Source organism: Castor canadensis, chromosome 13 (genome assembly GCF_047511655.1).
Source record: "Castor canadensis chromosome 13, mCasCan1.hap1v2, whole genome shotgun sequence".
Classification (NCBI taxonomy): Eukaryota; Metazoa; Chordata; class Mammalia; order Rodentia; family Castoridae; genus Castor; species Castor canadensis.
Genome location: NC_133398.1, coordinates 84173110 through 84186605, shown reverse-complemented (window position 1 = coordinate 84186605; position 13496 = coordinate 84173110). Strand labels below are relative to the sequence as shown.

The window sequence follows — 13496 nt, the reverse complement described above, 5'->3', positions numbered from 1 at the left end:
CCACAAAAGTCACTTGGTACCAGCAGCCTAGGGCAGGTGTCACAGCTATCTAGTGTCACCAGGGCCTCTGCATTCTGTCTTTCTGTCTTCCTTCAGTAGCTGATTTCCATCTTCAAAGCCACCTTATGACCCCAAAAGGCTGAGGAAGGTCCAGTCATTTTGTACAGGGAGTGAGAAGAAGGGAAGATTTAGGTTCATAGCAGAATTGAGCAGAAATTATAGAGTTCCCATATGCCCTTCTCTTCCCTGCTTTCTTTCAAGTGAAAACTTTAAAGTACCCAGCAGCTTCTGCTTGCATCTCATTGGTCACAGCGTGAACATATGTGGGTAAGCAAAGCTGGGAAGACTATCTTTTTTTGGTGGGAGCTATGCTGCCTCAGATTAAACCGGGATCAGTGATCAGAGTTGTTTAGAAAAATGGTGGAATAGGAAACAAAATCTCTGCCATGAAGCCATGTGATGTAGGAATCTCTTATTTTTTCTTGGTTATACAAAAAGAGAGTTTGAGTCTAAACCTTAAACTGGTGTGTTTTTAAAAGCTGTTTCTTATTTGTTAGTGTTGATACACTTTTTACTGTGTGTGATTATTACGAGTCTAAGCCTTAAACTGGTGTGTTTTAAAAGCTGTTTTTTGGGGGCTTTTTAGTGATAAACATACTATTTACTGTGATTATTAAGAGTTATTAAGTGCTTTATCTTAAGCATTGGAAATCATTGTAAATTGTACTCGGAAATCATACTATCATACAAGGTACCTGGAAGTAGGTATTTCATGTTAATTTGGAAGAGCATTGTTTTATGCTGGGATTTGAGATAACACTTGTAGAATAGATAAGCACAATTTTTGAATCTTAAAAACATTCAAAATAGAACTCAATACAGGTATCTTGTTGCATCCTTGATTTCAGATATTATTCAGTTTAAAATTTTTATCAGTAAATACTTCAGTCCTTAATTTCAAAAGGGAAGCCATCACAAGAGAAGCTTTGCTTTTTGCTGTCTTTGTTGTAAAGCAGAGCTGAGGTCGTGACTGATCGCTTTATAATAAGTATGTTTTCTCTCCTCTCTTTGAAAGTGCATACTCCTTCCATGTCACTGCAGACGGCCAGATGCAGCCTGTCCCCTTTCCCCCTGATGCCCTCATTGGACCCGGAATCCCCCGACACGCTCGCCAGATCAACACCCTCAACCACGGGGAGGTGGTGTGTGCAGTGACCATCAGCAACCCCACGAGACACGTGTACACGGGTGGCAAGGGCTGCGTCAAGGTCTGGGACATCAGCCACCCTGGCAACAAGAGCCCCGTCTCTCAGCTGGACTGTCTGGTGAGCAAGCAGGAACTGTTGCAGGAGGGTAATTTCTCTCTGGAGACTCAGTGAGGAAATAGCTGCCCAGGCCTGGGTTTCATTCCCATTAAGAGGAAATGGGAGCCCCTCCTGTTTCCTGTGTTAGCTGCTCAGCCCTCTCTACCCCCTCCCCTAACAGGGTAGTTTTCAGTTGTTGCCATTGCAGTGGTTGGATCCTAGCATTGATTGATTTCTTTCTTTTTTTTTTTTTTAAATGTTTTTTATAGTGGTTTATAGAAGCTCATTGTGCAGACCTGTATCCTTACTCCCATGTAATGGAAGTAAGCATAGCAAGGCCTGGACTCTGATCCCTGCAATCCACTCAACATTTAATTTCCCTACAACCTTCAGATAAATATTGTACAGTAAACATTTAATACTGTGACTTGCAAACTGTTCTGAGCAGGGTTTGTGTTAGTAAAGGAGATTGTTTGGTTTCACTGCTGTAACTTCAGAAAAGGGTTAAAGGATCATGCTGCAAAGCATAGCAGTAGAAGAGCAGGAAGAAAGCCTTCCCAAGGCACCAAGCCATGCTCTCTTAGACCTGAAATCACCAGTTTCTCCTTTTTAGGAACATGCTACCGTCTCTATAAAGTGTAACTCCAAGGTTTACACACCACGGGACATCAACAGAGAAAGGGCTGGGCTGCCCTGCTAGCGGTGGTGTCTGCTCTTGCAGCTGCTGTGGGTTGTCCACTGTCTGCATCAAAGAATATAAAGTTCCTCATATGTTCCCCCAAAACAAAATGGCAGTGCTATTGAGATGCAAAGAGTTTTGGGAGGAAGTTATTAGGGTTGTGTTTTTTAATCAAATAACTTAAAACTGGGCCTGGTGACACATGCTTGTAACCCTAATACTAGGGAAGCTGAGACAATAAGATTAAAAATTTGAGGCCAGCCTAGGCTACACAATGGACCCTGTCTCCAAATAAGGGTCCTTTAATTAAACTCATACTGTAGCTTAATACTCGGTAATACACTCAGTAAGTATATTCTGTTTTGAAGTTATGTGCTCAGAGTTTCTCTGATCTTTGAAAAATAGGCCACTGTTAAAGCATATCCACTGGGGCTTGAGTTGGAGGAGAGAGCACTTATTTTTTCTAGAGGTGGATCATATGAGGTCTTCCCCTCTTCCCCCTCTTCTCATATGTAGTGGCTTTGATGGAGAGACACCTTTCATCAGTTTCTTTGGTGTTTGGAGTAACATGGTGTAGGACAGTAGCTGTTACATCTTGAGAAAGCAGTTCTGCTAAATGCTTAAGATAAGCATCTTTCTGACTACTGAAGACTCAGTGCTGCCTTGGGCAGAGTGTTACAAGTAATGGAAACCAGAATGTATCCAGTGGGTCTGCAGTTTCCAAATCATAAGTAATAGAGATGAAGAGGTAAGAGATTTTTCAGCTGGCTCTTACAAGTGGTTTCTTCTTAGAGAAGGACACCCACCCTCCCTCACTTGTATGATTTTAGGTCTGTCTGTGCAGCAGGAAATCAGGAGATTTGCTGAGCTTCCCATGTGGCCAGTAGTCCTGTGAGTTTGTTTTGTTTACTTGAACGAGGCAGTGGCAGTTGGACCCCCAATCTTTCCTACAGAGTCCATGAAATGCCACTCTTAAATCAAAACTCAACACAGCAGTTAGAGACCCAGCACTATTATTGCTTGATAATGCATTATAGTAATTGAATTCTGTTTATTTCACAGAATAGAGATAATTATATCCGTTCCTGTAAATTGCTACCTGATGGCTGCACTCTCATAGTGGGAGGGGAAGCCAGTACTCTGTCCATTTGGGACCTGGCAGCTCCGACCCCGCGCATCAAGGCAGAGTTGACATCTTCAGCCCCTGCCTGCTATGCCTTGGCCATCAGCCCCGATTCCAAGGTTTGCTTCTCGTGCTGCAGCGACGGCAATATTGCTGTGTGGGACCTGCACAATCAGACACTAGTGAGGTGAGCACAGGTGGTTTTCTAGGGGAGGCTCCCTCTTTGAGAGAGGGCCTCCTGTCACTTCTGCTTCCCCTGCTGCCTTCAGGCTCTGAACCTATCCATTAAAAGCCTACTATTTGCCATGCCTGGGAGAAGGGGGAAGGGAGGGCCAAAACAAAACTATGTTGCCATCTCAGGATAGAGTGTCACCCAAGACCGTATCTCCTTCTTGTCCCCAGTCGTCAGCCCATATGTGAATGACAGATGAGGCTTTTCAAGGGGTGTCATAATGTGAACTATATGGCAATACAAAGGGCCCTTCTAGGTGTTTGGGGCTTTTGGTAGTACAATGTTTGTGCAAACAGGAGAGGACTGATAGAAGATAAAAGAAAATCATCAAAAGAACAGTACAAGAGATTACATGAATTGGAACATGAAATGATTTTAAAGTATCTGTTTCTCAGTAGCTAACCAGGATACATGTTCAGGGGATTCTTCACTCAGAGTGCCTGAGGTTCTGCCTGGCTTCTGGAACCTGCCCTCCTGACCTTAACAATTACTGTGGGTCTTCCACTTCAGTCAGTGCTCACACCAAAGATGTTTAAGGAAGGTCTTTAAAACAGTAAGACCTAATGAAACATCAGTGGTAAAATCAAGGTGTGTTTGACTCTTTTCCACAGCTCTCCTTCACTTGAAAACCATGTTTGTTGATGATACAGTTTGAGGCCCATGGCTTATTGGGCAGGTGCCTTCTAAAGCTTTTAGGTCTGAGTGTACACATAGAAGGAACACCCTCCCATAGAAGTCATCACAATAGCTCATGCGTGCTTCAGAGCTCCTTGCAGAAATCCAGTAACTGTCATTCAGCCAGGTTCTGTCCCTGTATATGAGCAACACTGCAGTGTGAGCAGAAGGAACTAATGGAGTCAGAGCTGAAAGCCCTTTCAATTTGCCTGGCTAAACTAACTAACTAACTAACTAACTTCCTCCCTTCCTCCCTCCCTCTCTCTCTGCCTTCCTCCGTCCCTGCTTTCTTCCCTCCCTCCCTCCCATATCACTTTAATTCTAAGCAACTTCCAAATGTCACTCAATTTAGCTCTTCTAACACCTATGCTGCTATTATTCCTTACTTTGTAGATGAGGAGCCTGAGGCACAGAGAAGTGTTCACCTCAGGTCTCATAGTCAGACATGGTAGAGCTGAGATGAGACCCAGGCATTCTGCCCTCTTGTCTGATCTCTGAACCCTGGCTCTGTGCTGGCTCCCTGGGAGTAAATATATATTCAATATAAGGGAGAAAGCTTTACAAATCTTCTTAGTTTGGCTTGGTCACACGTGGCTAGTGGCTACTGCGTGTGAAGGGTCATGCAGATTCTCCTGAATTGCTTTGTATCTCCTGTGGCACAGCACGTTCTGAGCAGTCACAGGCTTTGCCTCCTGGCAGTGACACTGGGATGTGCATGGAGGTTGGAGGCTGGAGGAGCACCTATCCAGCATAGACAAGTCAGCAAAGAGGTTTTTAGTGAAGGACTAAGCAATCACTGGGGTGAAGAGGTGACGAGAAGTCAGAGTAAAGGAAAAAGAGATCACTACATTTCTAGTGTTGCTTGAAGAAAAAGAAGCAAAGGTGACATGGGGACTGCTCCAGCCCTGAGTGACCATGGGGAAGTCTTAGAGGCCTGTTGACAAGGTTGGGGGGCACATGTCTGGTAGGAGCAGAGGGAAAGTGGGACATGTGTGGGGGATGGGATGCGAAGTGTGAATCTTTGAGATGCTTGGAAAAGAAAGATTGTTGAAATGCTGGTTTACATCTTGACTCAGAATGTAGGGCAATGGTGGGGATTTTTCCTTTTCTTGTAAAGAAAAGCCCTGTTCTCACCTAGAGGCAGCATCTGGCCAGGTGCCCATGGGTCGGCCTCAGCAGTTACCTTCTCTGCTCAGCACCTCTGAGGTCAGGACACTGGCATGACTCTTGGTCTCCAGGAGTCCACATTTCCCAATGCAGGGCTCTTTCTTACTCAGAAAGCCAGGTTGAGTAAACAGGTGAGTTCCCTCTCTGTTGGCACAAGGGTGTTGCTGTGCTGATTTGCTTATGGAATAAAAACACTTCTGTCTGTCATCTTTGTAGTCACTTCCTTCTCATTGAATCAATGAGAAGGACAGGCCTTCCTCTTGCCTTAAGGAATATACCTGGGATCATATGTTTGTCCTTTGTTTTCTTTTAACTAGTGGCTAGTGGCTACTGTGTGTGATGGTTGGTCACTTTTCCAAATATAGGAGTTTTACTTTCTAGATGGATGTGTCATAGAAACTATTGTAGCTTATTGACTTTTAGGGTAGTGACCTACAATGGCATTCCATTTCTTTAGCTCTTAGATCACAAAAAAAGAAACAAAATCTGCAGGTGCTATTTCCAGTCCTCTGTGGGGGAAGGAGGAAGGTGAGCTTGATCTTACCCATCAGCAGACACTGACGAGGTGACACACAGAGAGTCCAAAACTAACAACTCAACAGTGTTTACCTTGAGCTGTGGCAGGAAATCATTATTCAATCTGGTTTGTTTTATCAGGCAATTCCAGGGCCACACAGATGGAGCCAGCTGTATTGACATTTCTAATGATGGCACCAAGCTCTGGACAGGAGGTTTGGACAACACGGTCAGGTCTTGGGACCTGCGCGAAGGGCGGCAGCTGCAGCAGCATGACTTCACCTCACAGGTGACTTCCTGACTCACACCTGGTCTGGAATCTCTGAGGGACTCTGAATGTGACCTCCTTCCCACCCTAGACCAGGATAGTAGGACAAACATTTCAGGGTCAAATTTGAGATAACCAATTAAAAACATAAACACACATGTATATACACATACAGACTAACAAAATCCTCCTGAAATTCTTAAGAGTGGCTCCTGAAGCCTTGTAGGTAAAATAATGTTACTTGCTTTATTTATATGTGAGTTTGTTGAAGGAATTCATACATTGAAGAATAAGGTTTTCCTTCTGCAGTGTTTAGCCTGTTGTACATATTCTCACTGTCTAATTCGGAGTGAAAGTGATTATGGGATTCCCATTTACATAGAGCTTGAAGGATGTGCAAAATTGTCACTAGAAGTAAAGAAAATCACAACAGCTCTGAAAGTTAATTCATTTCCCTTGCTTTCAAAAATGCAGTCTTATCTCTGGATCCCATTTTATTACTTATCCCTTACAAAAGGGACTCATGGTCAACTAGACTTACGGAGTTTTGAAATCTGATAAAAATGGCAACTTTGTAGATTGTGGGAAGTAGTTAGATGTTGTGTGTCTGAGTCTAGACTTGTTTTGGGTAAAGCAGTACTTGTCATTTGAAATGTCTTCTGGTGGTAGAATTGCTCTTTTTATTATTCCTTGGAGTTTATTAACCTTTTTTAATAATGAAAATAAGTCAACTCAAAAATAGGACATATATATGCCAATGTTTTATGTCCCTACTTGTTGATTTTTTAAAAATCATTTTTCCTAAAATATGTAGGATATTATTATTGATCTCCTTCTCTGCCCCCCCCCTTTTAAGCTTCTTATGGAAATTCTCAAGTGAATGCAGAAAATGATCAAGCACATATGAACATACAGAGAATTGTACAAGTGCACAGCAGTCAGCTTCAGTAGTTATCAGCATGTGGCCAGTCTTGTCTCATCTATCATTTCTATCATACTCACCTAGGCACTGTGTTACTTTAAGTCCTAGATATCCTGCTGTTTCATTCACAAGTATTTCAATTAGTGTCTCTAAAAGGTAAAGACTCTTTTTTTTTTTTTTTTTTTGTAAAGACTCTTTTGAAACACAAACAAATATCACTACTATTAAGAATAATCCCTAAATTTCTTCTCATATGATAGAAGTATTTAAAGTTTGCCAATTGTTCTGAAGGTTTTTGACATGTGCTCCATCTGAGCTGGGCTTGTTTGCCTTATATCCTTTACCACAGCTTGAATTTGGCTGATTGAGTCCCCTCTTTTTTTTTTTTTGTTCTTTGAGATCATATATTAGGTTTACTTAAAAATACAAAATTAGGTAGATAGATACATACATACATACAAACACACAAGTATCTATCTGTAGGACATCTGTTGGCACAGTGCCACTATTGCTGTCTGTCTCTGTCTCCACAACCTCTCTTGCTGACTTTTCACTAAGTTTACTGAGCAAAATAATCAGTGTTCATATGCTGCTTCTTACAGATCTTCTCCCTGGGATACTGCCCAACTGGGGAGTGGCTGGCTGTGGGCATGGAGAGCAGCAACGTGGAAGTTCTGCATGTGAATAAGCCCGATAAGTACCAGCTGCATCTCCATGAGAGCTGTGTGTTGTCCCTGAAATTTGCTTATTGTGGTGAGTTCAACTGAAAGGAAACTGGAGACCATTGATGGCCTACATGGAAAATACTTCTAAAAAAATATGGTTAGAGATCATATCTGGAAAAAATGTTCTCTGAGCAGCTGGATGCAATAATTCTATTGTTTTAATATGTCCCTCAGAGCATAGTAATGTCTGTTTTGCTAATTTGAGAGAAGTCAGCAGGCGATGAAATTGCCTAATACAAGGTTTGCACACATACTTGTTTTTGGCGGGGGTGTTGGGCAATTGTTACAATTCTGGAGAGGGGTGAGTGGGAATTTTTAGAAGACTGTGACAGGAACAGTGGAAGTTGTAACCAGCCAGTCAGGATAAAGAACCAAGGTCAGTGAAAGGGATATTTAGCTGCATTCAGATTTTTTCCCTCCACAGTAAAGTGAGAGGGGAGAAGTTCGTGTGGAGTCTGTTTCTGTGCATTGTGGGCAGTCATAGGTCATAGGTGGGTGGGTGGCCACCATTTACTGAGCACATTCTCTATACCGTCTATCATGACTTGTATCTTACATAAGTTCAACACTTATTCTTCCTTGTCCTGTCTGTTCATGAGGACACTGACTGAAGTGTAACAACCTCATTGATTCAGTATTTGAGGGCCTACCACGTACTGGATATGATGCTTCAAGCTATGTGTCCATATGACTGATGGGGCTGACACTTCTTTGATTTTATCCAGGATCACACAGAGGAGCCAGAGTTAAAATCTCTGTTCAGGTCATAGGACAACCATTTAAGCATGGTAGTTAATGCATTAGAAATGCTGTGTTTGAGTTTGGCACTGGTGTCTCACACTGGTAATCCTAGCTACTTAGGAGGCAGAAATCAGGAGGATCTCAGTTCGAAGCCAGCCTAGGCAAATAGTTTGCAAGACACTATCTTGAAGATACCTGACACAGAAAGGCTGGTGGAGTGGTTCAAGGTGGAGGCCCTGAGTTCAAGTCTCACTATCAGAAAAAAAAATGCTGTGTTTGATTAAGTCCAAGTGGTAAAAGTATAGTAGGATTTTAATCTTGCTAGAGCTGCATATTTCTTTGCTCATTCTAGGTAAATGGTTTGTAAGTACTGGAAAAGACAACCTCCTCAATGCTTGGCGGACCCCCTACGGAGCCAGTATATTCCAGGTAACTTAAGTGTTCTTTATACAAAATAGCAATTTGACTATGGTGTCTCCTTTGAAACCATACATGAAGGTGCCTCAGAGGGAGCAGGGCCCCTGGGTACCTCACTCCATGTTCATCACATGCTCATTGTTTTCTTTTCCAGTCCAAAGAGTCCTCGTCAGTGCTTAGCTGTGACATCTCTGTGGATGATAAATACATAGTCACAGGCTCTGGGGACAAGAAGGCTACAGTTTATGAAGTCATCTACTGAAATCATTATGTGGCTTAACGTTTATAGTTGAATTGGGCCAAAATGTTTTGAATTTATAGAAATAGAGAAGTCGTAACTTTAAAAGAACAACAACAAAAAAAGACATTAAAGAACCTATTTCCAAACCTTGACACAAAACTACTTGGAGTCTATGAAGAGGAGGCAACGAGTCCATCAACAGACTGTCTACCCACCTAGACCAAGTGGAGCACTGAGATCTCATGGACAGAGGGGCCACGGGTGTGGGATTTGTGGAACAGAATCTGCTGCCTGTGCTATAGCCCATTCTTTTCTTTCTGGGGGATCTGTTGCTCACACCTTGCCTAGTGTGAGATTGCCTTTCTGTTCCTTGCAGTTCACCTCACGTTGCGTCCTTTGTAGAGCAGTGGTATCTCCAATGAACTTGTTTGCCGGTTTTGCATCTTGTGATTTTTTTTTTTTTTGTATTTTTGTTGGAGGTTAAACATTTGTATAAATTGTAAATATATTTGGTTTATTACAGTAAAGGCTTTAGTACCAATAAGTGGCTGTCTTTTTCTATTATTGTTTTTAATTAAAGCTTTGGGATTGTAGATGTGGGTTTTATAAGCAAAGTTTGAACATTGGTAGAGACGTTTTAAATGCACTTCTTATCTTATAAGTACATTTGGCCATGGACTTCTGTTACATTAGAGCCGAACCCATCAAATACTTCAGAGTTAACAGAAGCTGAAGAATAAGAATTGTGAGTAGCTGAAGGTATATTAGTAACAATTTAATTTAGGAAGCTAAATTACTTCATCAAGACTCATTCTTTGTTATTAGACTCCTGTGATTCAAGGTCACAAATTAAATTTCTACATTTTCCTGTTGATTCATTGGAAGACAGAATGTGTCTTTTCTCTGGGAAGGCTCTATCCTTTCAAGTCTATATTTCTGTTCACAATCTTTGCATTTTAAGAACTATAGGAGACTTGAGTTTTGTGCTATGATTTATCATGCCCAGAAAGCTGTAGAGAGTTCATTACCCTGTAAAAGGAAGGTGGAAAGTCAGCTGGTTTTATTGTTTGTTCTATTCTATTAATTTACTTAATCCAGCCATGCCCAGCACTTAGTCCTACTCATTTCATTAAGGCTGTCCCTATAGCTCCAGCCATTGCGATCCATCATTAGTCTTTGGGCTTTATCTTTGTGAGCAAGCTTTTACTAATTTGATTAGGTGAAATCTGTAACCCTGGGCTTTTAATAAGTTACTAAGCATGCTTCCTCCTGACAAGGTTACATGACTCATTTTGTATACCTGTTATTTACTGTCGTATTTTAGAAAAGAATGGCAAATAATTTTAAGCCAGTTTTCTGAGCTAGTTAAAAATAGCACCTAAGGAATTTTTTAATGTTCTTATTTTCTTGCAATGCAGTGACTTGTTGGCAGTTTGTCTTAATATTTTTCATTTGTCATCAGGACCTTCTTGTTTTTATGTATTTAAGATCATTACTTTGTTTGCTTTTTGCCAAGAAAATATTTGTTTATGTACAGAGTTTGTTAAATATTTTCACTACTCATTATGAAAATGGCAAACCCCTAATTATTAAAGCCGATTTCTCTCTCATTTCTTTTGTGTATAATGAAGTAGGCTTCTTACTACAGATTCTGATAGCTTATTAGTATAGTGTTTACCTTTTCCATTTTCTCCTTCCCTGCCTTCCTTGTTTTCTCCCATGGTAGGGTAAAGACTCATTTGCTGTCACAGAGATCCAACAGTACAATGACTGAAGACCACAAGGGTTTGTTTCTCTCCCACTTCAGACTCCGGGACCCAGGTCAGCAATGTAGCTCTGTGCTTCCAAGATTACTCCGTTTATACCACTTGTAGCCACAGTGGGGAAGGAGCAGAAATCTAGGGAAAGGGTGTACTTTTAAGCAAGTGAGTACAGTTTGTTCTGTCCCTTCCATTTTTACCTGCCCATTGGTAGAGATAAAGTCACATGGTACAATTGGCCAGAAGGGAGACTAGAAAATGGCTCTTCTTTGCTCTGCAGCCACAGAGAAGGGGAGAAACATTTGGAAGAATTGTGGGTTAAAGAAATAGTCCTTTTTTCTATCTAGGGATGTCTCTCCTCATGCTTTATAGTTTTCCAACTTCTGAAATTCTTTCTCTAATGGGGTTTTTCTGAGAGTGTAAATAAATAACTTATAGGTTATTTATTTATTTATTGGCACTGGGGATTGAACTCAGGGTCTCACACTCTACCACGTGAGCCATGACTTACCTCTTTTGGCTTTCATTTATTTTTCAGATAAGGTCTTGTGTTTTTGCCCGAGGCCAACCTTGGACTATAATCCTTCTGCCTATGCCTCATGGGTAGTTGAGAACACATTGTACCACCATCCTTTATTCATTGAGATGGGATTTTGATAACTGGGCCCTCTTCCCCTCCCCTTCTCTTCCCAGATAGCCCTAAACCATGCTCCTCCTGATCTCTTCACCTCTGTTTTTTTGTGTGTTACTGGGACTTGAACTCAGGGCCTACACCTTGAGCCACCCCACCAGTCCTTTTTTGTGAAGGATTTTTTTTGAGATAGGGTCTTAGAAGTATTTGTCCTGGCTGGCTTCAAACCGCTATCCTCCTGATCGCTGCCTCCTGAGCAGTTAGGATTATAGGCGTGAGACACTGGCACCTGGCTTTCTCTCTCTCTCTCTTTCTTAAACATATATTTAACTCCTAATCTTGTACCTGTACATAAGTTTCTACTATGTAGCTTTTCTATGGAATTGATTAAAAAATTAATATCCCAGTGAAATTGGTATTTATTTTTCTATAGCTAGATGTTTCTAGTACATGTTTTATAAGAGCAAAATATTTTATGGGTGTGATAATTAACATTAAGTTCCAGTTACTTGTGAGGTGTTTAGGCATTTGACAGAAAGCCTGATTCTTTCACTGAGAGTGGCATTTGAAATAGGGAACTCTTAAGGTATCATGGCTGGTAAGTATAGTTGGGTGAAGAACATTCAAATAAGCATAGTAAAAATTGCACTTTCCTTATATGGTTTGACTTTCCCAAAGCTTTACAGCAGACTATAGAGAGAGATCAAAGCCTTAATTTTGCACATCGCTTAATTCCATCAACAGACTGCTGGTTGTGTCATGATGGGCAGGAGTTTGGTGCCATTTCAAACCCTCCATTGTGCTGTGAGCCTGTGGGTTGGTTACTTCTGAGCAATGTGTAATGAAATAGTCACATCACCACAGTTTGTCTTCCTTGAGCAAGACAAAGTTTGTATAAAGGTCACTTTCTGTCCAGGCGAATGTAACTATGCAGATAGCCAAAGCTTCTTTGCCAACAGATATGCTCCTAGCATTTAATAAGCAGTTATGTGTTTTGTTCTTACATTTGGGTTCATACCTCTAGTGAGGCTTTTGTCAACCTCTAGTCCATATCAGAATTCCTGGAGGACTGCTTAACATTCAGATTTCTGGGCCCCATCCCAAAAATTGGTCCTTCATTGTATAGGTCGGGTTGGGACCTGAGCATTTGTATTTTAAAGGAAGTTCTCAGATATAGTCTTGAAACTGCTGGTCTGGAGACCAAACTTAGAGAACTGCTGATTAGAACAATAATCTTTATAATAGATCTGTCAATTTAACTTAAAAATGTTTAGAATATGTTCATGTTCTAAGACTAGAACCCTCCCATGTTTGGTCTTTCTCATTAAAGATTAAAATGCAAGGTTTTGAAGTTGCTTGATATCTGTTCTTTCATCATGGCATTTTTGTACATGTATATAATTTACGTATGTTCTTCATTCATACTTAACCCCATCACTCTCTCTTCTTCCCTCCCACTGCTCCCCTCCCTACCAATAGTCCTCCTTGTACTATCATGCCTTTTTGTTTGTTAGTTGATTTTTTAGGTCTAGAGTCCACCTACGAGAGAAAACATACTGCCTTTTGACTGGCTTATTTCACTTAACATGATGATTTCCAATTCTATCTGTTTTCCTTCAAATGATGTAATTTCATTCTTCAATATGGCTGGATAGATAAAACTCCATTGAGTATAAATATCATAATTTCTTTATCCATTCGTCTGTTGACCACCTAGACTGATTATATAGCTTGGCTATTATGAATAGTGCTGCTATAAACATGGGTGTGCATTATCTCCACTGTATGTTGAATTTGATTCCTTTGGAAATATACCCAGATGTGATATAGCAGGATCACATGGTAGTTCTATTTTTAGCTTTTTGAGGAACCTTTATAGTGATTTCTATAGTGACTGCACTAATTTACATTTATTACCACCAGGAGTGTAGAAGAGTTTCTTTTCCCCCAAATCCTTGCCAGCATTTGTTGTTGTTTTCTTTTATGGTAATAATTCTGACTAGACTAAGATGGAATCTTGTGTCATTTTCATTCACATTTCCCTGGTAGCTAAAATGAATGTTTTTTCATGCATTTATTGGCCATTTGTACTTCT

At 40.9% G+C, this 13496-nt stretch overlaps 1 protein-coding gene across 22 annotated transcripts in view; it reads left to right on the top strand.

The window, feature by feature from the left end:
* Positions 1-12975, top strand: part of LOC109696682 (TLE family member 1, transcriptional corepressor) — an 89665-nt gene extending 76690 nt beyond the window's left edge. For 2 of the 22 annotated variants that reach the window (XM_074052135.1, XM_074052136.1), the window contains 6 exons: positions 1076-1325; positions 3046-3293; positions 5838-5985; positions 7489-7639; positions 8705-8781; positions 8924-12974. In XM_074052135.1, the coding sequence (XP_073908236.1) occupies positions 1076-1325; positions 3046-3293; positions 5838-5985; positions 7489-7639; positions 8705-8781; positions 8924-9031 (982 nt within the window). In that variant the 3' untranslated portion in view covers positions 9032-12974. Of the gene's footprint in view, positions 1-1075; positions 1326-3045; positions 3294-5837; positions 5986-7488; positions 7640-8704; positions 8782-8923 lie in introns of all 22 variants that reach the window. The other 20 variants (XM_074052120.1, XM_074052130.1, XM_074052119.1 and 17 more) reach the window with 15 other exon arrangements.
* Positions 12976-13496: the final 521 nt, after the last annotated feature.